Source organism: Hemibagrus wyckioides, linkage group LG11, assembly GCF_019097595.1.
Source record: "Hemibagrus wyckioides isolate EC202008001 linkage group LG11, SWU_Hwy_1.0, whole genome shotgun sequence".
NCBI lineage: Eukaryota > Metazoa > Chordata > Actinopteri > Siluriformes > Bagridae > Hemibagrus > Hemibagrus wyckioides.
In genome coordinates, this window is record NC_080720.1 from 10207015 (window position 1) to 10232711 (window position 25697).

Genomic DNA, 25697 nt, shown 5'->3' on the forward strand with positions numbered 1-25697 from the left:
CTTTAATACCTAGGAGCAATTTCTATTCAACCTACTGATCTTTTTTTTTTTAGGATGTGAGAGGAAACCAAAGAACCCCCAGGAAACCCATATGGACATGAAGAGAACTAGAACAAACTCCACTCAGAGAGGAGCTCAGGATTGAATCTACAGCTGTGAACTCTCTCTGCTATGCCTCCATGTCATGATTTGGTACAAATAGGGTTAAATAATCCTGATTCTCCCCACATACTCAGTTCTAATTACTTCTGTTTGAGTGGCGCTACAGGCAGGTAGACCTGATGTCAATCAAGTGTGCATATTAGTATATTAGTCCATGCATGGGCAGTTCACAGATTTGTCATTTGTCATACTTGTATTTATTAAATACTAAATGATTGTAATTTTACATGTGTATTCCCGGGGACTTTAAAAACCAAAGACATGTGTGTACAGCAACTATTAATAAAGTGCATATTCGTTCAACTAGAGCAATTTCTCAGTGATATGATCATCCAAATACAAAGTATAGAGTGAACATATAGCTCAGGTGTTGTGATTAAACATTTGGACCTTCTGGAGTGACCATTTAGGACACTAATCTAGATTTAATTTGTGTTGAGCTTGCTGATCTTTTTCTATCGCAACGAAGCCTCTTGGTGTAATACTAGCTGTATTTATGGAGTGATAGTAGCTAACAATCAGGCTAACAATACTTTAGTGTAACACTAGCCAGCTAGTTGTACTTACATTTGCTATTTATACTTAAATACTGAAATACCACAGTGTCAGGACCTGCTTGCAGTGCTAGCTAGCTCATTTAATGGCAATTTCAAATCAGCTAGCTACCTTAAGCAAACCATTTTTAATGATAATTTCATATAAATATGGTAGCGTGTGTGATCTTGTGCAATGGCTGATATCTATAACATCAGGGCAAACTGGCTAGCAATGTTTCTAGATAAATCTTAATCATGAGTCTGTGTTTCTGGATTTTTTTCTTTTGGGGACAGACATATTTCACAACACATTTGAATAAAAGACGGACATGATGTTTAATTGTGACAGACAGTTAGTCCTGTGAATATATGCGATGTTTCAGTGTAGTAACGCTGTGGAACTGCAACACACATCATGCTGATGGAAGCACACATATTAAAAGAAGCCATGTTTTGGTGCTGACTTCCTGAAATGCATTGTGGGATGGCTATGAGAGTCCACTTCGACAAATTCAAAGAGAATTAAAGGACTGTGGGACTATAGAGACTTAGTGGAGCATTGATAAAAGGGTTTAACTTATTAATATCTTATTATCAGTCTCTCCATATGACTTTCTTGCACACATCTAGGTCTCTGATGAACACTTGAGTATGCACGCACACACACACACACACACACACACACAGTCTTTCTTTTTTTTCTCTCACAGCAGCGAGGTGTCTTTCTCTTGACATAACCTTTCTTGAAATAATTTCCCTTACTCCCATCCCTCTTTCCACCTAGGATTTTAGTTTTTGAGTCTCTGCAGTAAACAGATACAGACAGCAGCTTTCTGATCCTTTAGAAAATTGATGGCTGATATCGAGTCTTCTCAAAGCAGAACTGATTCTCACTGTTTCTTTCTCTCTTCATATAAAGCGTCGCCTGACTGCAGAGACCGGTTCAGATCTACCATAAAGGATCTTCAGACGGGTTTAACAGTCTTAATGCACTACCAAGGACTGTTTACACACTGAGCACAAAGACGTGACGCTAACGACCAGGACATTGCTGGGTTTCAGACAGTGAAGTGAAGTTTTCATTGATCATTTGGATTGTTTTTGCTGTTTCACCTTATATCCTTTTATTGAGTATTTCTGGGATTCAGTCCCACATTGACCGTCACACAGAGACTTTTTTAGATAAAAATGTACATTTTAGATAAATCCAATGTTTGAAAATAAGGTAAGGTCACTGACCGTTCTGGGGATTTGAAGGTTTATACTGACTCATTGATTCAAAATGAAGATATTCTTGTGGAAATGTAGAGATACATTTGAGCTACACATCCTGCACTTTATGCTCAGTTTAAGTTGAAATCCAAGGACAGTTAAGTAGATTAGCCTTTACTGACCGTGTCTCTGTAGAGGAGTGTGACTGAGTCAGTTTCAGGCGTTAGTTGTTACAGCAATTAACGCTCTAAGATAGACGCATACAGTGTTACTATTCGAATAAAACATACAGCGAAAACTCTTTTTCTAAAATTAGTTCTTGATAGTTCACTCAGACTCTCAGCCTTCTTCATGTGGTGTTTCTGAAGTGAAAAAATCAGGCAGATGATCGAAGCCTTCATGCACTGAAATGTAGGATCAGAGAGAAAGAGAGAGAGAGTGTGTGTGTGAGAGAGAGAGTGTGTGTGTGTGAGAGAGAGAGAGAGAGAGAGACAGACAGACAGAAGCGATGGTAGACTCTGTGGTGAGCGGAGGAGAAGACGATGATGCGCTCAAATGTTTTGTGTTTCCAGCATTCTTACCTCTGATTGGTGTACCACCTGGTGAGGTAATATAAATGCAAATCAGATTAGAGAAAGAAAATTAGCACAGCAAAGAAAGAGAGGAACAGGAAAAGAGGAAATGTATGATACATTTCCTAGTCTGCTTAAGAGCTGTGTGTGTGTGTGGGTGCACACTTGAGCTGGGATTGGATGTTTTTTGTTCCATTATGCTTAACTCCATACTTTGATCCAATCCATACTCTCACTCAGCTCTACTGTGGTCTTTACATTTTGGTGGCTTTACTGCTGCAGCAAACACACACACACACACATACACACACACACATGATGCAATGCAGAGAAAGGAATCTCCCTCACTGCACTATAATCACACGACTGTAAGAACCGGCATGCTTTCATGCTGTTTGATGTAAAAGCGCTTGACCAGAACTTTGTTGTGCTTATTGCTTGCATTTTCTGCTTTTAATTAGGGCGCTTACATTATCGTACATTCACACAGTGTTGTGAATTCACTGCGTTAGTAAGAACTTCCTTTATGAATAGCCCATTATTGTGGTATTTAGACCATAAGAAATGATGTATTTTTCTGATTGCTCAGAATTCATGGAGCAAGGCATAGTCCATAATTATATGCTGTAACCCACTGAGCTTCAGTTTGTGATCAAGGCAATTAAAGTGTAATTTTAGTTCCATGGAGCCCTCTATCTATCTATCTATCTATCTATCTATCTATCTATCTATCTATCTATCTATCTATCTATCTATCTATCTATCTATCTATCTATCTATCTATCTATCTATCTATCTATCTATCTATCTATCTATCTATCTATCTATCTATCTATCTATGTCTGTCTAGCTACCAGTCAGTAAGTTACTGTAAAATCTATTTTATTTTACAGTGCACCGGGATTAACAGGAGAGAGAGAGAGAGAGAGAGAGAGAGAGAATATGCCGTCCCTCCCACCCGGTCAAGCACAGCCAGTGTTGTTCCCTTGTTCTGCTGACCACAGATGGCTGTGATGAGTTCATACCATATAAAATCCTGCTCATTGTAAAAATGATAGACCATTGCAATGAACACGCTTATGTTAAAAGTGGTCACCATAGAAACAGACTAGTATTTCATTTTACAGCCTCGGGCGATGTGTAAATTTTTTTTTTTTGCACAGTCACAGTAAAAATTCAGTTGCAGTGATGTATTTTAGCTGTTCACTTTCTTGGAGAAAAATATAACTGGAGTGAAATATTGCTTTCTTTCATTCTCGCTGGCTTCTTCATCTATACTTTATGTCTCTCGTTCTGATTTCGGTCTGTAGTTTCTCGTTAAAGTTCTGTCCATGACTTTCTCTCGAATATCACAGATCTGCTGGACCGTACACAAGTTCTTAATCGACTTCTAAAGAGGATTCACTAATCCACTAACTATGGCTAATGCACAAACATGTTCTGGCCAACAATTTTTGTTTCACAGCACACACACATACACACACACACACACACACACAATTATAGCAGTGATGTTATAATGGTATCCAGGAAAACTTCATATAAAAAAAGATTAGCATTCCCTGGTAAAACCTCAGTCTTATAATTTTAGAGCAATTCGAGTTTTAATGATATAAATGTGCCCTCGCTGCATGACGGATTGGGGATTTTCCTAAAAGATCAAGCTGGTCATAAAAAGAGACCTGGGTTATTGCTTGATCTATATTACATGTCAGAATAATTACCATTTGTTTGCATGCCAATAATGAATTGAAATTCTTATCTTGGCTATACTTTTGGCCAAATACAAAGGTTTGACTGCATTACCAGGAATTGTTTTATTCCAGAGCGAAACTATGTCTAATAAAATGTGTTCTTAGTGACTGAAAACAGTAGGGATAAAGACACATCACTCATACAGGAGCGTACAGTCTGACAGTGTTAAAATTTTAACTAATATAATTAATCAGGCAAGTTGTTTTTCAGACAATGTCATTTAGGCTTTGCAGTATATCTTACATATATATATACATGAACCATAATTCTCTGCAGCCATCTTGGACAGTTGATATCACTTAATTATTAAAGCCTACTTGGTATCAGTAAAACAGTTTCAGTGGTTTAACAGGGATTCCGGTGTTCCTTAAACGTGTGCTTTTTAATAACAACACTACAGTCACATCTTTTCACGGCTAATAGATACAAGCTGCAGAAGATGTTACCCTTGTGGGTAAGCTCTTGTAGTCGGGAAGGTGGTACGTTTTAAGTGGCTATAAGTGTGTTTCCATTTCAATAGCAATATACAGCGTCGCAACAGCCGTGTGTGAACTAGATAGAAGGATTTTATGTTAATCTAAGGATCAGTGCTAGATTTCAGTTCTAATGGACTGTTCAATAATAAGGATCATCTGGTGATGAGTGCAGCATTGTTTCGGTGTTTGATCACTGATGGAGTGAAAACAGTGCTCTAGTGCACTCAGACTTTCAGAAGAGTCAAGCTAGAGGCTAACCTAGTTAATGATCTCTGTGAACTTTCCATCGATAGAGGTCATGTCGTCTGCAGAGAGTGGCCTCTCGACTAATTGCAATCTGCTCAAGTGATTGAGGAGAAATGAAGCGGATGCTCCCATGATCAGCCAGAAAGAAACTGGCCTTTTAATGCTGTGTGAAAGCGTGTTTGGGGGGCGGGGGGAGACAATGAGCAGAAATTTACGGGGGTGTTTTCTGCTGAATAATCGCAATTTTTCTCTGTAAATATATACTTTAATATGCTATAGTTTTGGGAGCATTTAAATCTATAAACAGCTATTCATTCATAGTTAATGAGTTTCCAAGTGACATTTCTACATGTCCTACATTCTACATGTGTTTTGGCAGACACCTTTGTGCAGACTGAGATAAAAAAGGATTTAAGCTGCCTTAAGGACAGCATCGCTTAATAAATAAATAAATAAATGAATAACTAAGTAAGTAAGTAAGTAAATAAATAAATATAAGCACCTACTTATAGTGGTTCAGTCAGAAAACTGTGTTCAAATCCCAGCACCACCAGTTGGTTTTTTTGACTGGGTCCTTGAGCAACACCCTTCAGCCAAATGTACTGGCTGGTTATGTGTTTTTTTTTTTTGTATTTTATGAAAGCTATTATATTTTTTTACTGCAAATATGTTTTACATCATTATAGCAGTTCATCCAAGGGGATACTCGCTTTAACTGTTGCAAGATTTATGAGACCTGAGACTTTAAGCAAATGTTAACAGATTATATCATACATGTTCTTCATGTTTAACTGGTTGTGTGTGTGTGTGTGTGTGTGTGTGTGTGTTTTGCTGATTCTCATACCTGAGCGCAGCTGTTTAATTCGCCCATTACTGCCGTTGATGTCGACAGGGAGAAAATCTTTAAACCAGAAGATTTCAGGGTCAGGATTCCCGCTTGCTGCACACAGTATGGTGGCTGTGCGAGTCCTCTCCACCACCTTCAGCTGAGGACCCATGTCTATGGTGGGGAAGCCATGTGGGATCTGGTCCTCTGCACACACACAAAAACACACAGTATTTACAGTCTGTACAGAATATAGAAAACATACATTTTCTGTACCACTTATCCTACGTATGGCCATGTGGAGCCTAGAGCCTATCCGAAGGGACTCAAGGCACAAGGTGGGGGACACCCTGTATGAGGTGCCAACTATTCACAGAGCATAATCACACACCCACACACACCCACACACACCCACTGCACATGAAAACTCCTCATACAAAGCAGTGGTGGAAAATCATATATTGTTGAAAACCAAAGTAGTCAGTATTTATATGACTACTTTATATACATATATATATATATATATATATATATATATATATATATATATATATATATATATATATATATATATATATATATATATGTGTGTGTGTGTGTGTGTGTGTGTGTAAAACTGTTGCTATGTACCTGTACTCTGCAATGACAGTTTTATCTATCTATGTTAGTTATTAGCCACACATACATTTACATACATATATAAATGTAAATAATAGAAATAAACTATATCATATATATCAAGCATCATCATCATCATCATCATAATAAAATATAATAGAAAATGAGCCAATATGTTTTTTTTGGGTACAGAGGTTACAGTAAGTGTAGGGTTACTAAGACAAGTAAGTTGGCTTAGTAAGACAAACATTGTGTTTGTGTATGTGTGTGTGTGTGTGTGTGTGTGGTGTGTGAAAAGCAAACAGAAGCAATCTCAAGGTGTGTTATCAGTCTCTCCCTGACAGCCGATAGTGTGGGAAACACAGGCCAGGTGTAAATTGAGCTCAGTGAGTACAGAACAAAAGAATTTATGCCTTGCAAGTGTGTTTAACACCAACACGCACCACACACACACACACACCAGTGACTGTGCTCTGACTGAACTGGAACTGGGGGCTGTAATGATCTTAGTGTGTTGCTGTCACTGCATGTTAAATGACTGAAATGCATCTTACTAGTTTCACAAATAAACACTACTGTCAAACATCTACTGCTGTGTTTCAGCCACACAATCTGAAGGCTAAGCTGTAAATAAAAAAAAGGATCGAATCCATAAAGGGATGTATTTATACATAAGACAGTTTGTAACCCTGTTATTCTGGGTGAAAAAAAGAGGGAAAAAAAAAAGGCTCCAGTCTTTCATTCTCCAGAATAAACACATACTGTATGTCAAGAAGGATGGGAGGATCCTAAACTGATGGAAGGAGAGGACAGGTTACACTCATACAGGTTATTTATTCAGAAAAGGGAATTGTGTGCAATTAGAAAGGAAAGTCTGTGATCCTGAACTAGCGTTTCATGTCTTATACATACTGTATAACATATTTTCTTTGCATGTCTAACCCTAGGACACTGTTCAATATGAGCTATGTAAAGGTGCTGATGCAAGGACTCTGCTGTGTGTCTGTGTGTGTGTGTGACCTCAGTGAAAGGGCAGTGTAATGATGTAATAGCGTTTGATGGGTGGGGTTGACACCAGGTGCGCATAGAGACTGAATGTTAGTAATGTAACCTGAGTGTACTGTTACAGACGGCTTCAATAAACTGTCTGCTTCTCACACTTCACCATTGTCTCTGTTCTAAAGCCGAGTGTGGGAGACGCCGGGAAACCCTCAATAAATGGCTTAAGGGAGGTAGGGAGGACCCTTCATGGACACAATGAAGCCAGAGGAACTGAAGGACCCTAATCTCTCTTAGTCTTCTTTCTCTTCATATGTGCCTTATATTCTCTCTCTCTCTCTCTCTCTCTCTCTCTCTCTCTCACACACACACACAGAGTGACATGCAAAAGTGCAGTAAGAATTACACACACAACTTCAGGTAATGTGGCATCAACACCAGCCACTGTGAAGAAATGCAATTCCCTTCCTGTTAGTGTGTGTGTGTGTGTGTGTGTGTGTTTCACAAACATGGCTACCTTCCAAATGTCTTTCAAATGTTAAGCAATGTTCCTAAAAAGACAATGTGAACATTTAGGGGAAAATTTCCTAAACAGTAGCTACAGGATACAGTTCCATCCTCAGAAAGACAACAAAACGAACACTAAAAAAAGGTTCACACTGACTGTACCACTTTTTCTTTTGCTTAATTCCATTCACCTTTTCTGATACACAAGCTGTTCATTATAAGTTGTTCTAGTTACATAGTGGGAAAAAAAAAAATCCACTCCTGCACCGTTGAACTTAACATATGGAACAGCCGAGAATGGTCATTAAGATTTTTATTATTATTTTTATTTTTATTTTTACCTTTAAAGATTTATACTGACCTACTTTAGTGCATAATGTTAGTTACATTAGTTTTAATTAATTCCATTCAGAGCACAGCACCTTATGAGTGCACACACCATTAATGCCACAGCGAACATTTTGCATTTATTACATGATAATATTTACACAAGTTGCCTGTTTCTTTTTTTCCTCCTGTATGCCAGCAGTAGTTACATCACCTTTGTACCTTTGTGCGAAAGTTAGCCTCTCTAGTACCTGATGTATTTCAGAGTTTGCCTTCGGAAAAAAAAAAAAAGCTTATGACCTACAAATAATGAGCAACATTTCTTTAAAATAATTGCATAAATCCTGAATTTTTATAATAAAATAATGCATTTCATTTTATACAATATTGTCGTTTCCCCATATAAACACCTTAAGCTACAACGTTCATGCTACATTACACAGTCTAGGCTTGTAGTTAAACCCGTATATGAACTATGCGTAATTAGCTGAATAAAAAAATATGATAAATTGCGAAATAGCTCACTGGTTACAGATAAAATAATGAAGTCTGCTGTATTTAGTTCATAGTAAAGAAGCATATTTACGTCAAAGTCGGTGATGTACAGTAACTAGTGGAATTGGATTTGGAAGTCTCTGCAAATTTTAAATGTCACACCTCTTCGTCAGTGCCGTGTCCATGTCAGTGTTGTGAAATAATTTATCACCATAAAAATAGCAATATGGCCCAAATGCAAAAACATCAGGTTGTGCCTAAGAGAACAGCAACAACACAGGCGTTAACCAACAGATTAATCACCTGTCTGTATGTTAACATAATCCTGCACAATTCAAATGCCCAACATGACCACTATGAACATTCTAATAGTTATAAAATGCTGGCCTTTAAATGTTAATGCACTCTTGTCATTATGCAAATGTTATGTCTCAATAGACCAACATGACTCTGTGCGACACTTACAGTCTGGAAAGAAACAAGAAGAAGAAGAAGAAGGCAGAGGACATTTGATGTGAATTGAAAATGGCACAGCGGAGTAAACGATCAGAGGTTTTCTTCTCTATAATGTTCACCTATACGTGTGTGTGTGTGTGTGTTTGCAGCCAGATAGATATTTAAGTGTCAACCTGTGTCCGAAAATGTATGCCCACCCACACACACACACACACACACACACTGAGTCTGAATCTGTCAGGTGCTGATGGCTGGGTAAATACGGAAATATACAGACAGCGAGAAAAAGCAGAAGAGAATATGAGAAAAAGACAAGAGAAAGTGATAGAGGGAGAAACAAATGAGAAGAAACATATAGAAAGAGAAAATGAAGGATGGTCCGTGTCTCTACCTTCTGATAACTTGGGTGTCTATTGCTATGTTAGTTAAATCACAAACGTTGCAGTCAATTTATAAAAACTTGTTTCTATTTGCAAACACTTTTTTGGGAATGAAATGCTTTTCAGAAAAAACGGAGACCCGAAACCCCGCTAGAAAGCCCGAGCTAATACTGAACATGTCACAGACAAGCGTTATTACCTATCGGGGTCCATTATGCAAATGCCGCCATGTATGCTTGTGGGTGATTCGCATATTCATAGAATCTGGATTTATTGATGATGGTGGAAGTGGAGGTGCTTCTGTACATTGTTCTGCTGTCTACTTGCATGCTTTGGTGAATTTGTACACGCGTGTCTTTGTGGATTTGCTTCATTATGCAGGTCTTCAAAATGATATCTGGGTGACATTATAGCTCATGAACCACATGTGTGCACTTTCTCACCGTAATCAGATCTGGATGGATGACAGGCCTGGGAAAAAATCCTCAGGGAACAGCAGCTAATGGAAAACCACAGCTGATCACGTAGATTTTGGGAAATTTGCTGAGAACAGTATTTATTAGCATACAGTCTTTATTAGCTAATAGGCGCAATAAGTCGTAGCTGTTAGAACAGGATTAGCAAGAGTTTTGCTGAAATGTGACAGATGGCGTTTAGGAAATTGGGGATTTACTCTCCCACCCTGCACTGTAATCTGTTTCTCTGTGTCTCGCAGGGAACAAGGGATGGCAGACATGGAGGTGACACCGTTACGGCATGCCAGCCACCTTTCTGGAGGCGACGGAGAAAAGAGCAGAGTGTGGGAGGACTCACGCTTCACTTCTGCCGGGAATGAAACACGACGTCCCTGCTGTCAGGTCGTAACGCTGCCTCACCTGAACACACTTTCGCACACACTCGCTTACGCTGCTGAGTTTCAGGCTGCTGAGATAAATACAAAGTGACAGTTTGCATCCACCTGCTTTTATGCAAATGGGGAAAAAAAGTTGTGTACAATAAAACCTTTACAGATAAACTGAAGGTGTAATAAAGGCTGATGCAAACAGATTGTCTGGAAGAAATGATGCCTTCGCAAATGTCTGTTCCGGTTGCTCTCTCGTCAACTGTGTGTGTTGCTCTTTTAGATTTATATTTCTTTTGACAACACTGTAGTACATATGCATAACTAGACATTAAGGGGTTGTATTTACTAGTAGACTAATACATTCAGTAGTTAGCACTATGGCAAACTGTCTACTAGGTGAGGTGATAGAAATACTGAAATGGGAAATCATGCAGGCACAAGGTACTTTGTTAGACCAAAAATACACTAAATGGGGAAACGTATCTGGACACCTGACCATCACACCCTTATTTGAGTCTTTCCCAATATGCTGCCTCCAAGCTGCAAGTACACATAATTGTCAGTGTATGATATAGAATATATAGAAACCTGTTCTAGCAGGACAATACCTCTGTGCACAAAGCGAGGCTCATAAAGACATGGCTTTCCAAGATTGGAAGAGAAAAACTTAAGTGGCCCACATAAGGCACGGACCTCAAATGAACCATGAATTGAATTTCAGTGAAGTGACTAGTCTAAGAAACTAAATGAGTAGTTGTGTAACCCTTATTTAGACAGCTAGAAAGACAAAGTACAGTTTATAAGGTTTACAGCATGTGCTTACTCCTTAACAGAACATTCAGTAGAAAAGTAATTGGTAAACACACACACACACACAAAACTGTTGCCTGATGGGGAACCTGGTTACCACTAGCAAGCGAGTATTTAGTTAAGAGTGTGTGATGCAGTGTGATAAGCCCAGCAGGTTTACTGTTATTAGATTTACAGTAAGAGGTTATTAACAGGTTATTAAGTACATGGTCCTGTATTCAGAAACACTTCAAGTGTGCACTGCATTGACACTTCATCAGTCTCCTCGGGTTCTAGTCAATGTTTTTTAATCGGCCCGATGAACTGATCTGATGAGCTTTTAGTGACTTCCAGAGTTAAGAGTCACCACACACACACACACACACACACACACACACACGCACACACACAGACATAGACACACTAAGTGTCAGCTGCAGTTTCACACTCCATCTAACCCACAACAGTGGGAGAATTCTCTCTAATAGCCTTTAATACACCCCAGGCTGATCCCTCATGCACTCTCACATACACAACACACACACAGACACACACACACACACACACACAAACACCCTGACAGGTGACTAAAGACTTCAACAGACTATCATCTACAGCTCAAGAGTTTCCCATGCAGCCTGCGGCTGGCGGTGTGTGTTGCATGACGTAGGACTCGCATAGCATTCTCACGAGCTTTACACGCACGGTGTTTAAAGACGTACAGCTACGCGCTCTGAAAGATGATGCCATGTTCCTCCGAAGTTTGGCCTCATTCCAGAAACTAATTGTGAAGCAGAAGGTGGGACAAACTGCATGCTGAGTACTGTACTCATGCTATACAATCAAATGTAAAGTTGCATGTAGGACATCATGGCTAAGGAATGTCTGTGTCTGTTCCATCGGATTTTCTTTCCTTCCTTTTATTCTTATTGGGAATGAAGTCCTTTTGGTAAATGACACACAACCCTTCCTGTAATAACGATTAAAATATGGATTGGAATGTCTAATAAACAGAGAAGCACATGGTGGAGCTGCATTAATTCTTCCAGAGAAAGAAAGAAAAGACCACAGTTTAGTCAGCACCAGGCTTATGGTTTGCCTCCCAGCTACACCCTGACCCCCTGAATGCGGACTGCTTCCCATCCGTGTGAGCAGTGAACAATTAGCATGGCTAAAGAAAAAATGAGAAACTGATCCGGGATTAACAAATAGTTTTCATTCCCTGTGAAACTTCAGAGCCACAAACACTGCACAAGCACAAGTGGGATAGGGGGATTAGTCCTCGTGTTTCCTCAGCTTAGCCTCAAATCACATTCTGTGGCTATGTTTATCATGTAATAGAAATCCTATGTCATCATAGTACTGACTTGTAAATGAGATGAACACTGAGATAGAGAGAGAGAGAGAGAGAGAGAGAGAGAGAGAGATTAAAAAAACAAAAATGCTAGTAAGCTAGCTATCACAAAATGCCATTTTTGCCACATTTTTGGTTCCATGAACAACCTTTTGTCCCTGAATGACAGATCATTCCTGTTGCCACAATCTGCATATAGATCATTTTCATTTTCCGCACAATGGAAGCATTAAGAGTGTTTATCTTTTATCCATAATTCACAAGCCTTCTTAGTTAAACAAAGTGTTTCTACTGCATTACTCCAAAGTACTAAGAGAAAGGAAAAAATGTGTTTGTGGTGTTTACTGTATGTGTCATTTCTCAATATAATATTCCTGTCTATATGTAAATAGAGGAAGACTCTGGAAAAGAAACAAAGGCTGAGAGAGAGAGAGAATAAAAACAAGCAATTAGTAGGATCATCTTTTTTAAAGTGATGTAACACATACTATATGGACAAACATATGCCACTCCCCCCATCACAAACATATGTGTTTGTTCTACATCCCTTATATATTTTGCCACGCTGTTACAATAATATCCACACCTTTGGAAAGGCTTTCCATTAGATTTAGTGTGAGCATGGCTGCACTCTCAGAAAGAAAGGTACAAAACTGTACCTTTTAAGGTTCAAGTGGCCATCGCTGGGGTGGTACCCTGAAGGGTACAATTTTGTACCTCTAGTCAGAGGCTTTAACACTCGTTTTGGGAACATAATTGTACCCTAAAGACCTATTGGGTACCTTTAAAGGTACCATTATAGTTTTTGTTCCCCTAGGAACAAAATTGTACCACCGCGGTACCATTTTTTCTGACAGTGTGTGAAGATTTACCCATTCAGCTACAAGGTCATTAGTGAGGTCAGTTAGTAATGTTGACGAGGTGAGAAGGTCAGCATTAACAGATCATCCCAAAAGTGTTCAGTGGGGTCAGGAGACTTGACTTCTTCTGCTCCAGCCATAAGTAAATCATATTCATGAACATCACTTTGTGCACAGTGGCATGTCATGCTGGACTATATCTGGACTTGTTCCAGTTTCCATGAAAGGAAGAAGAAGAAAAAGTGATGGTACGAAGCCTTTATTATCGCCACACATACAGCACAGTGCAATTCTTTTCTTCGAAGTTGGGGTTCAGAGCGCAGGGGCAGCTACGATACAGCGCCCCTGAAGCGGGTAAAGGTGTGTGGGGGGGTTTGGGGGGTTAAAGGACCTTGCTCAATTGCCCAACAGAGCCCTTAACCCCTTCCCCCACTCAAGATTACAAAGACATTCAATACAGTAGTGTACTTAAATCTTTGTGGCTAAAAGTTAGAGGTATGATAGTCAGGTGTCCACATACTTTTGGCCATATTGTGTATTCTAATTAATTCCATTTCTTTATAAGCTATTTCTTGTAGTTTATCTTTTAGAGCTCTTCACCCTGATGCTGGTGAAGGGAAGAATTGAATAAGTAAATAAATAAATAAATAAATGTCTTTTGTAATCTTACATGACTCTGAGGCTCTAGTGAAGATGTGTTCAGCACACTCAGAGCTGTGTGACGTTACAGTGTACAGCTGTGGAAAGTTATTAATAATTTATAATCTGACTATCTGGCCTATCCCAGGGGAGGATGGGCTCCCTTTTGAGTCTGGTTTCTCTCACTGTTTCATCGTCATATCCTCTCAGGGAGTTTCTCCTTCATGCTCTGGGCTCTGGTTTGCTCATTAGTGAGTTAAATCTATACTTGAATTTCTGTAAAGCCGCTTCATGACAATATTCATTGTTTAAAAGAACTATAAAAAATGTTTGGTTTTTTTTCCAGTGAACTTACCAGATATTTCCACTAGACAAAACACTTCACGTAATTAAAACAGCTTCATTTGCATTCACTACTTCAAATATACTGCATTTTTATTGAATGTACTTGTATACAGTATATTAAGCTTTATTTCCTAACCATCTAGAACATTTAGGGAAAACATGACGACAGGATAGAAATAGGGACAGACAGACCGACCGAGACAGACCGAAAGAAATGAACACACCCTCCAAAGTCACGGCAACATTTAAAAGTAAGAACATTTGTTAAACAAGCTGGAGTTAAAAGAATAAATACTGATGATCTGATTACTTCTATTACTTCTATGTCTGGGATTCCGACAGGGGTTTTGAGTGTTTGTGTGTATGTGTGTGTGTGTGTATAGCATGTTTGTGTATGTGTGTGTTTGTGTGTGTGTGAGTGTTTGTGTGTGTGTAAATAGCATGTTTGTGTGTGTGTGTGTGTGTGTGTGTGCATGCACTAAAATGTGCACAACAGACGTAGATACAAATTGTGTATATTTCTTTTTTTATGGTTACTGTTGTGAGAGATGCAGAGAGAGAGAGAGAGGGGAGAGAGAGGAGAGAGAGAGAAAGAGAGAGAGAGAGGAGAGAGAGAGAAAGAGAGAGAGAGAGGAGAGAGAGAGAGAGATGACTAATTTACATTTTGCGAACCTCACAGGAGTCCAGCAGGAAATGGGGTTCTGCCAAACACTGGAATTCAGACCCAAGATGTGTGTGTGTGTGTGTGTGTGTGTGATAAACAGGCCTGTTTAGTGGTCTGTTTAGAAGATAAAAATACATGTAATGATGGTTGATTGTCACAAGAATCCTAACACACACACACACACACACACAAATGAATCACTTTTGACAGAAGATCTGCATTTGCATAGTAAACAACCTTCATTCCTCTTAAAGCATACATGTTTGTGCCAATGAGGTGACAGAATAATGCTATCAGATACAGATGGTTTTATTTCTCTGGTGTCTCAGACAACATGGAGCTTGTGCTGGAGCTACAAAGCTAATGCAGCTAACATGTACAGAAAGTGAATATCATCCACAACCTTTTCCATGTCTACCTCAAACTAGAGGAAACAGTAAACTAGGCACAGTACGGAAAACTGCAAGAATACAGTGTCAACTGTCCCTGCACTTACCCCACCAGTCCACCTCCAACTGAATGCTGAACCTGGTTAAGAGAAGCAGCTGAAGCTCACTGAAGCTGTAGTGGAGTGCACTGTGTGAAGCTATGGTGTTATTAGAAAAGGGTTTGTGATTTCTAGAATATTAGCTACATTAGAATTGGAGCTCTTTAGTCAAACATGTCTTCTGTACAACTCTTCTGAGATTCTGTGGGTTTCACTTTCACTGAACAAGTCCTTTAGGAATAAGGTGGATTTACTCCACAGCATCAATTAGGTTTAAATATGCTTCCATTCTTCCTGTGCTGAGGGACCTAAAACCACCACAACCTCCTCTTACACCACATCGAACCTCAACACTACACAACACCACACAGCACTACACAACATCACACAGCACTACACATCACACAGCACTACACAACATCACACAACAATACACAACACAATATTACACAACACAACATCACTCAACACTACATAGCATCACACAGCACTACACAACACAGTATTACACAACACACTATCACAAAACACTACACAACACAATGCACTACACATCACATCACATAACACTACACACTACAACTCAAAACAACAGAATTCTGCAAAACACAAAACCATACTACACAATACAGGACAACAATGACAACACAAGACTTTCTTCTTCTCTCTCTCTGTGTGTGTGTGTCTGTGTGTGTGTGTGTGTATGTAATGGGGTCAGCACAAGTACAAGATTGAGTGTGTCATTAACAAAAAAAATCCTTTGAGAGGACAAACAGTGTGTGTGTGTGTGTGTGTGAGAGAGAAAGCTAAAAATTTTTTAGATCTGTTTTTAGCTGTTTCTTTAGTTAGTCTCTTGTTTTCTCATCAGCTTCAACAATAATCTAACATTAAGTGTTAAAGCTAATCTAACACTAAAACTGCGTCCCGAATGCCATACTTTACCCTGTGCACTAACACTAGGCACTATGTACTAGTGCACTCTAGCGTCTAGTGTATGAGTTTAAAAGGGTAGTATTGTCTCAAATGAAACACTAACAAACTAGTTCTAACTGGAACAGTAATCTATTTCCCAGTCGATGCCACTAGCTTCAGCAGAATTCAGATAAAAATGTTGATAAATAAATATAAACACCGACCAGGCATAACATTATGACCACCTGCTTAATATTGTGTTGGTCCCCCTTTCGCTGCCAAAACAGCCCTGACCCATCATGCACTGTGTATTCTGACACCTTGCTATCAGAACCAACGTTAACTTCTTCAGCAATTTGAGCAACAGTAGCTCGTCTGTTGGATCGGATCACACGGGCCAGCCTTCGCTCCCCACGTGCATCAATGAGCTTTAGCCGTCCATGACCCTGTCACTGGTTCACCACTGTTTCTTCCTTGGACCTCTTTTGATAGACATTGACCACTGCAGACCCCACAAGAGCTGCAGTTTTGGAGATGCTCTGATCCAGTCGTCTAGCCATCACAATTTGGCCCTTCGTCAAACTCGCTCAAATCCTTACGCTTGCCCATTTTTTCTGCTTCTAACACATCAACTTTGAGGACAAAATGTTCCCTTGCTGCCTAATATATCCCACCCACTAACAGGTGCCATGATGAGGAGATAATCGGTGTTATTCCTTCACCTTTCAGCAGTCATAATGTTTTGCCTGATCGGTGTAAATATCTAATTCAAAAGATATTTGTAAGGTATCTTATTCACAGTTACCATTGTTTTGATTGAGTGTTACCATCCATCCTGGACATTTTTCCTCATCCAGGGTCATCCACACGACACTGTTTATACTGATTGTACAAAATGCCACAGAATAGTGCATACATTGACGTGGTAAGTGTTGATTAATTTTTTTCCTCTCATCATGTTTTATTTCTTATCTAATGACTCTGAAGAAAAAAATGGATGTTCAGAACAGACGGATATTATCCAGACTTAACAGAGGGATTCATGCCAGAACTGGAGCAAAAGAAAGACAGAGACAGTGAGAGGATGTGCAGTGTGTGTGTGTGTGTTTGTGAGACAGAGAGAGAGAAAGAGAGAGAGAGAGACAGACAGACAGATAGACAGACAGACTCCTGCTGTGGAGCGCTGGAGCAGCTCAGTGTGAGGGAATGAGAGACGCCTGTAGCACTGTGTGCTCATTTAAGTAACACAAGCCCTGCATCTGTAACCAGGTAACAACATAAACACAGACACACACACACACACATACACACACACACATACAGAAAGCGACAGCAAGACATGTCTTAGGAGCAAAAAAGCCTGACAGATTCACACTCTTCGTATACACAGGCATGCAGACAGGCAAGGGAACATACTGCATAAAGACTTAACTCCAGGCAGGATGTCTGTAATTCTAGCTTTGTGGGGAATTTCCTTGGTCTGTCGCTTTAAACCATGCTTCACCTACACATCATTCTAACCTCAGCCTCAGTGACCATTAGCAAAATCTTTGGGATTGTTTGGATTTGATACCGAAAAATCCTATTAATCTCCATAATTGACTACACAACACTGCACTGTATCACAAAAACACACATCATACAGCACAACACAACAAAAGCTTTTCTTTCATGCAGACCTACAACTCGTATAAACACACAACACAAACATCCTGTGTGTGACCTCCTCGTTCTGCTCTCCCCACATTCGCACTCAATTCCAGCGTATTCCTAAAATTGTCTCCATTTCCGTCTCGATCGTAATCCTGATGCAGGGTTAACTGCGCTTAAGCAGCTCAGTGTAAGAGCGCTCTTACAGAACACGCTGTCATCAGAATAAAGTAGCTGTCTCACATGAGAAAATCCCCGAAATCCACCCGCACTCCAGCCCTAAGCCCTTACATGTCAACTTTCGACTTCAGCTTGGAATGTTTTCTCTCAAAGACACTTCAACGGGGTCATTATTTCTGATTAGACCACAGAACCAAACTGGGTTCTGGTTCATTTTCTTTAACAACAGCAGCAGCAGGAATAGTAATAATAATAATAGTCTAAGCCAAAGCGTTAAAAACCCATTCGTTAACAAAGAAAAACAATGATTATTTATAAATGATTTATTCTTGTATGAATATATGCTCATTTAGGACGGGTCTTTTTGTAAGTGTCAGGTCTTTGTAACAGCCAGTAAGTTTTTTCCTTGAGCATTCTACTACAAACATTTAAACAGCATGACTGAATTGTAATCATTAGCAAACTGCTGTGGTATAAAAAGAAATAAAACACTTCTGGATGTGATGTTCAATAAAATAATTAACTTTATCGGCCACATCGCACCACTCGGGCATCGGTTACTTCCCTATAACGCCATGTGACGTTGCGTATTATTGCTGATTTGTTTTCCTGCTTGAACATTTGTCCCAGGTTTATGTATTTTTTTTATTTTTTCGTCTAGGCCAGTATAAATAACAAAACTACTAAAACAAAAAAACAGTAAGCCGTCTCAGATTACCAATCCAAAATTCTGCATCTCAGCATCTGAAATCCATAAACAGCTTGAAAATGAAACATGAGAACATCTTCCGTTTTTTTCTATAAACAGGTCCATTATCCAAATTCATCAAATGAGCAGCTCTAAACACAGGATCAGGATGTGTATGAGTATAATCACTACAAAACTCACCATGCATGTCGTAAACAGGTGTGCTGTAAACAAGGCTGACTTAACACTCTGGAGAGCATACATGACTTTGCTAATCACTTGATTACGCTCTCGTTTTAATGTTTATTAGTTTGTTTTAATTATAACCCCCTGTTTAAAATGAAGTGCCCTGATTTCAATGTACATGAGCAGTCGAAGGACAACAGAAGCATTGCACATGATTAAAAACCTTTAGGTCTGTGCGTAAATACATCAACTGATGGACTATTTCATGGTTAATATTGTTTTCTGGACAATAAAAGAACAGAGCATCACATCTGTGTTGCTGCCTCACAGATCCTGGGTTTGATTATTGGACATTTGCATGTTCTCATCATGTGTGGGTTTCCTCTGGGTCCAGAACACACATATAGACTGATTGGCTTCACGATATTGCCTTTAGGTGTGAATACATGTGTGAAAGTGTGTGTGTGTGTGTGTGTGTGTGTGTGTGTGTCCGGAGTGAATTCTTCCAGTGCTCCTGGGATAGTTTCCAGATGCACTGCCAGGATGAAGCGGCTGCTAAAGATGAATGAAAGTTCGGCAAGAATGTGGTTGAGGACGGAAACGTGATGTTATAAACTGTTTCCCTTCTTCTCTGTCTTTACACGTCTGACGTTATGTTTATTGATGGATTTGAGACCAGTGTTTGGATTAATGAGAAAGTAAGTTCTGGAATGTTCCTACAGTATGTGTGTGTGTGTATGTGTGAAGCTTTAATGCTGTAAACAGTCATATTGACCGCTGGAAAAAATTCAATTACACACACACACACACACACACATGCCAGGCAGAGACGTCAGCAGGTAAACATGTTGAGTCTGCATTCTGGTGTGTGAGTACAGAAGCTGTGTATGAGCTGAGCAGATATGAGTCAGAAACTTCTACTAATCTACAGCCGAGTGTGAAGGTCTGAGCGCACTACCAACTACTGCCCTTACTGCATCACTTATCAGCACTCCATCACTCTTCACTAACTCACCTCCAGCACAGCATGTTCTTACTGACTAAAAGTCCTTTCCAGGGTTGAGATCGGCTCGCTCTGATTGAATCATTCAGAATCATTCTGTAGTGTCCTCTCCACACACACAGTGTGTGTCCTCTAATCTCTACTGTACGTGTCTAGAAGAGATCAGTCTTGTGAGAGTCTTTGTGTGCAGAGCTGTGTACAGTGTAACATAAAAAAAAAGCTTTTTTTGTCTTTAATTCTAAATAAGTACACCAAAGAATATTAAAGTATATAAAAAAAACATTGACTAATGTATATACTAACAAGTGGACAGTGCTTAACTAAAATAATTAAAAACACACACTGTAAAAGTGCATAAAATGCACTTAGAGTGTTTATTAAGAGTGTGCAGAGTAACAATGTGCAGAGAATGCACTTGATTTATTATGCACACCAAAAAGGTGCATAATAAAGGGTATATACTAAAAATGTGTACATTAAACAATTTGTGTTGGCTGTGTTAATGTGGTAAGAGATGCCACCCCTCTTTGGAGAGAGAGAGAGAGAGAGAGAGAGTCTCTAGTCTAATGACTAATTGATATTTTGCAAACCTCCCACTGAGTTCAGCAGGAAATGGGATTCTGCCAACAACTGGAATTCAGACCTAAGATGTGTGTGTGTATGTGTGTGTGTGTGTGTGTGTGAGAGAGAGAGACAGAGAGAGAGAGAGAGAGAGATGAACATAAAGCTGTAATGCTTTTAATGTAAAAATATACATTGACTGCTGGTAAAAATACAAATATTACACATACACACACACACACACACACACACACACACAGCTGTGAATGCTATTCCAGTCATGATCACCATTTATAACTCATAATGCACTCAGCCTCCAGGGTGTGTATATGAGCATGATTAGCACTTTGTCAGTGGTCTAGTGGTGTATTAGACGACTTGGTCACTCCTTCTAATGGGTAATGTCCTGGGGGGGGGTCTCCAAAGTACTGCACTTCAAATAGATCAATCTAGAAGATCTAATTCATAATAATTACATTATTATTATTATTATTATTATTATTATTATTATTATTATTATTATTATTATTATTATTAATTAATTAATTTATTTATTTAACAACACCAAACATATTTTACATTTTAATTGAATTTATTTATTCATTTATTTGTTTCTTGATTCATTTATTCGTTTATTTATCTGTTTGTTTGCTTGTTTGTATAATGTTTGCTATGTGAAGTAGACACTGGGACTGAAATCTTTCTGGTCCAGACTGTAGTTGCACACAGTCTGTTTGTGTTCACAGTAAAACACCACCTAGCTTTTGTTTAATTCAGACTTAAAGTTTACGTGGTTAGACTTGAGCTAATTAATTTGGGCCCACTTCACAGACTCATCCAACACATATTAATAAGCAGAGCAAATGAACTAAAGAAAAATAAGGTGGAAGACTTTCTCATTTATTAATTTCTGAGCAAAAAATCCTTAGAAGGAGAACGGCAGGAGTGGATAAAAAACTAAAAACAAAAAACAAAATCACACAAAGGGACAAACTACAGAAGGGCGGCCCGGTTTGCGGCCCTCACAGCTCCGGGATCCCTGATTCGTTTGTGAACTCGGGTTTCTGTCTGTGTGGAGTTTTACATGTTCTCCCATTGTGTCTGTGTGGGTGTGAAAGAAAGCACTAACTGTGAAGGCTAACAGCTATTCTCTTTACCACATTAGACTTACAAATAATTAAGAAACACAAATGGTGCTGTAAATCTGGTTGTGCCTTCTTATGTGGATGTGTCTTATGTCAAAAAAAAGAGAGAGTGAGAGAGACTGACTCCACGCAGAGTACTGATTGTTAATACTTTGTTTTTGTACTCCTTGAACATTTATTATGATGACTAGCTGTCACTGGGAGACAGAGTTTTATTGTTACGCTGATTCTAGCCGTAACTACGCAGGTCATATTGCTAGCTTTCCTTTCAGAATCTTCAGTTAGGACTGCACTATTCACAAAATCACAGATTTATTTTAACAGCATTGGGGATTGACACAAGCACTTGCAAGTGACTGGAATAATCAATCACGGTAGGAAAAAAAACCCCATTCACTTAATTAGATTTTACACTGAAGCTGAGCCGTGCTCATCATTTCAAATGAATGTCTGCAGTCTGATTGGTCGCACTTGAATTTCTTTGTGGGATCTGTTATCTGAGTGGTTATAGTGGCGGTTATTCATCTGATTAATTGGTGGGAATTGTGGGATTATACATGAAAGGTCTGGGGATAGAGAGTCTGAGACAGATGCAAGTGCAGGTGAGGCAGAGGCAGAGGCAGCAAAAACAGGCAATGGTCACTGGCCTAGGCAAAATGTAGAAACTGAAGGACAGAAACAAAATCAAACCTGGATATCAATAGCAGTGGTTTGCTAACGTTAGAAAACACAGGTATGCTAATGTATACCTTCTGATGTACAACAACACAAGGGTTTAAATATCCGAAATTAATCAACCGGTAAATCAGGGCAATAAGGACATGTGAGGGAAGCAACCAGGGACAGGGCATTTGTGGAGACAAGACCAGAATGCAAACACAGACGCATGTGGAGACATAAACAAACAAACAACAATGCCAAAATGCTAGCCGCCGTCTACACGCGCTGAGTGACTCAGCTCATGGTGTAAAGTGGACGAAAAGGGAAAATTGTGGGCTCTCGTTACGATGAAATTGGTGGCACTAAGTGTGGCGTGATTGGTTGACTCAAAAACTGTCACACAATACTACTTTTCGTACATTACCTTAAATCTAAACACAAACACAAGAAGGCTTTCTCTGAAATGTGCTTACTCTAAGGTGAAATAAAACTTCTTAAACTTAAGAGACACAATGAGGGGAGAGAAAGGTAGCAAGGAGAGAGTGAGACAGAGCGCTGTAGTGAAATGAGTGTATGAGTTGCACCCTACCTTCCAGTACAGTGAGCTTGGCACTGGTGTTAATTTCCCCCATGCTGTTAGTGGCTGTGCACTCGTAGATTGCCTCATCTCGGTGCGTCCTCAGGGGCTGGATCCTTAACACTGACCCCGAGCCATCATCAAATTCAATCACCTGATACACACACACACACACACACACAAACACTTAGACCACTAACCTTCCAGAGGCATTTGATACATAGCAAACCTCTTATACAGCAAAATAATTGTGTACATTGTTCTAAAATCCCAAAGATATCTACATATTTTCTTTTCACTGGTCCATTCATTAATTCATTCATCTTCAGAAACCATTTTATCATGGTGTCCGGGTTGCACTGGATGTGGGAACACCGTGTGACAGTGAAACTGACTGACATTTGTGTTGTGGTTCAATGTGGGTTCTCATTGGCTCTAAATTGCCCCTAGTAGATGTAATGGCTGTATTCACACCTCATGCTAACTTGTTAGTGAAAGTGGATGATTTAGAATTATGACGCTGTATTCTGTAAGCTTTACCTAGTACATTTGCCATTTAAAACACCACAGACTGTGCCTGTCTATCAGTTTCGAATAACAGCAACAACAACAACAACAACAAACCTCAATGCAATGCAGGTCTTAAAAGAAAGAGGGGAGAGTCAAAAGTATAGTGAAATGTTAGTATGCACCACTGTCTGTTCTGTCCCTCACCCCGAATCACACAGCTCATAGTTCACTCCAGCATTAATACTGCAAAGTGTCCTTGAAACATTAAACCTCATTTTTCTTGAACGACTGTTAAATTATTGGATGCGGATCAGATATCAGATTTCATCCGACTTTCATCCGTACATTCATAACAGCGCTCCTGTATTGTAGCTTTACATTGTGTGCTTAAGTCCCAGACATAACCAACAGAAATATCTAGAGCACTACCTAGCTCACGGATGTATATTACTTTTGTTACATGCTTCGTAACCAAATGAATTCCTGCCAGCTTGAATTTAATAGTTTCCTTCAGCAATGCTATTCAGTGCTTTTATAATACAATACAGTGGCTGAATACACATGAAGATTTCCAGCTAAACCACAGGTTGAGATTCTCATATCACTGTCAGTGCTGTATTTTGACAGACGCATCAACTAATTTATCACACATAAATAGAATATTTTATTAATATAACAAGTGCTGTATGGTTATAACACACACACACACACACACACCTCAAAGCGCTGTGAGCTGACTTTCTTGCCCTTCTTCATCCATGTGATACGTGGTTTGGGTTCGCCAACTGCCTGGCACACAAAAGATGCAACGCCTCCAGAAATGCCAGTCTGATCCTCTGGAGACTTAATGAAGCTGGGCATGCCTGAAACACACAGGGACGAAAAGAGAGAGAGAGAGAGAGAGAGAGAGAGAGAGAGATATTAAGCTATAGTCAAATACAAATATCTATGAATTACTAAGTAGGGCCTGACTGACATAAAAAAGCTATTCTTCATTACAAATGTTAAGAAGCTACAGAAAGTCAGATTTCCTGTAATATTTCACTTGGCTGTTGTCAAATTCTCAAGCTTAGATTTACAGCTAAAAACAGCACAACCCAACCGACTGAGAAAGCAGGATGTCACCATTCAGCTCTATTATTTGCATTGCTTTTCAACACTTAGACCCAAGACTAAATGACACTGTGAACCGAGCTAATAGCAGCATCTTCTCCGGCTGATCTCAGCCAAATAGGACTCTTACAGAAGCTTTTGCATTTTGACCGCTAGTCTTAAAGACTTATTTTTATGCCTCTGAGGCTAGGAAACAGAAGGAAGGACACAAGCACCTACACCTTTAAACTTAATAAGGAAATCTGGAATCTATGAATAGGCAAATGAGAAAACACCTCTAGTCGTACACGCTCCTGCCCCCTTCATCCTTTTATTTGCATACTGGAACATAACAGCATATTTTTTTTGCATTAAGCATACAGTCGTGTGTATTTTTTTTATATTTTATAAATATGTTTGAAAGAAAAACACCAAAGACATGGGTTTATTTTGTAGACGGTTTGTCTCACTTTGATGCTATAAACTTGAATTCTCGTGAATTAATAAAGACATTTTCACTCTTATCAGTTCGTTTATTTGGTTGTTGCACGCCGTTTTTTCACACGGATTATAATTAAAATGCAGAAAAAGCCAAGAAAAAAAGTAGGAAAAAAAAGGCTAAGTCAAACAAGCGAGCATAGAAACCACAAAAATCTTCCAAAAAAAACAAAACAAAACAGGGAACAATACATAACCAGATAATTATATAAAACGGCCAATTTGTGTATGCATCCAGCTTTTACTTTTTTTCTTTTATTTAACACATCACAATTTTGCAGCTCTGTCCTTTGGCTCAGTTTGCACTTCACAGCTCAGTTTAGCAGCTCCCAAAATACACGACATGTTTGTTGAATGGCTTTCTCAGTCTAATCCTGGCAGAACCGGGCTGAGACCGGGCTCGCTCAGATGCTCTGGAGTTTGTTTTGGAGTGCAACTGATTGTGTTCTCACATGCACAAGCAAAATACACCAAAGAGGAAAACAC

At 39.3% G+C, this 25697-nt stretch overlaps 1 protein-coding gene across 9 annotated transcripts in view; it reads right to left on the reverse strand.

Moving 5' to 3' along the window:
- ptprfa (protein tyrosine phosphatase receptor type Fa) overlaps positions 1–25697 on the reverse strand; it is a 211210-nt gene that overhangs the window by 89364 nt on the left and 96149 nt on the right. For 5 of the 9 annotated variants that reach the window (XM_058403026.1, XM_058403025.1, XM_058403030.1 and 2 more), the window contains exons 3-6: positions 24339–24484; positions 23124–23265; positions 5804–5992; positions 2492–2509 (exon numbers count right to left, since the gene is read on the reverse strand). In XM_058403026.1, coding sequence (XP_058259009.1) covers positions 2492–2509; positions 5804–5992; positions 23124–23265; positions 24339–24484 — 495 coding nt within the window. The remainder of the gene's footprint in view (positions 1–2491; positions 2510–5803; positions 5993–23123; positions 23266–24338; positions 24485–25697) is intronic. The other 4 variants (XM_058403033.1, XM_058403031.1, XM_058403029.1 and 1 more) reach the window with 1 other exon arrangement.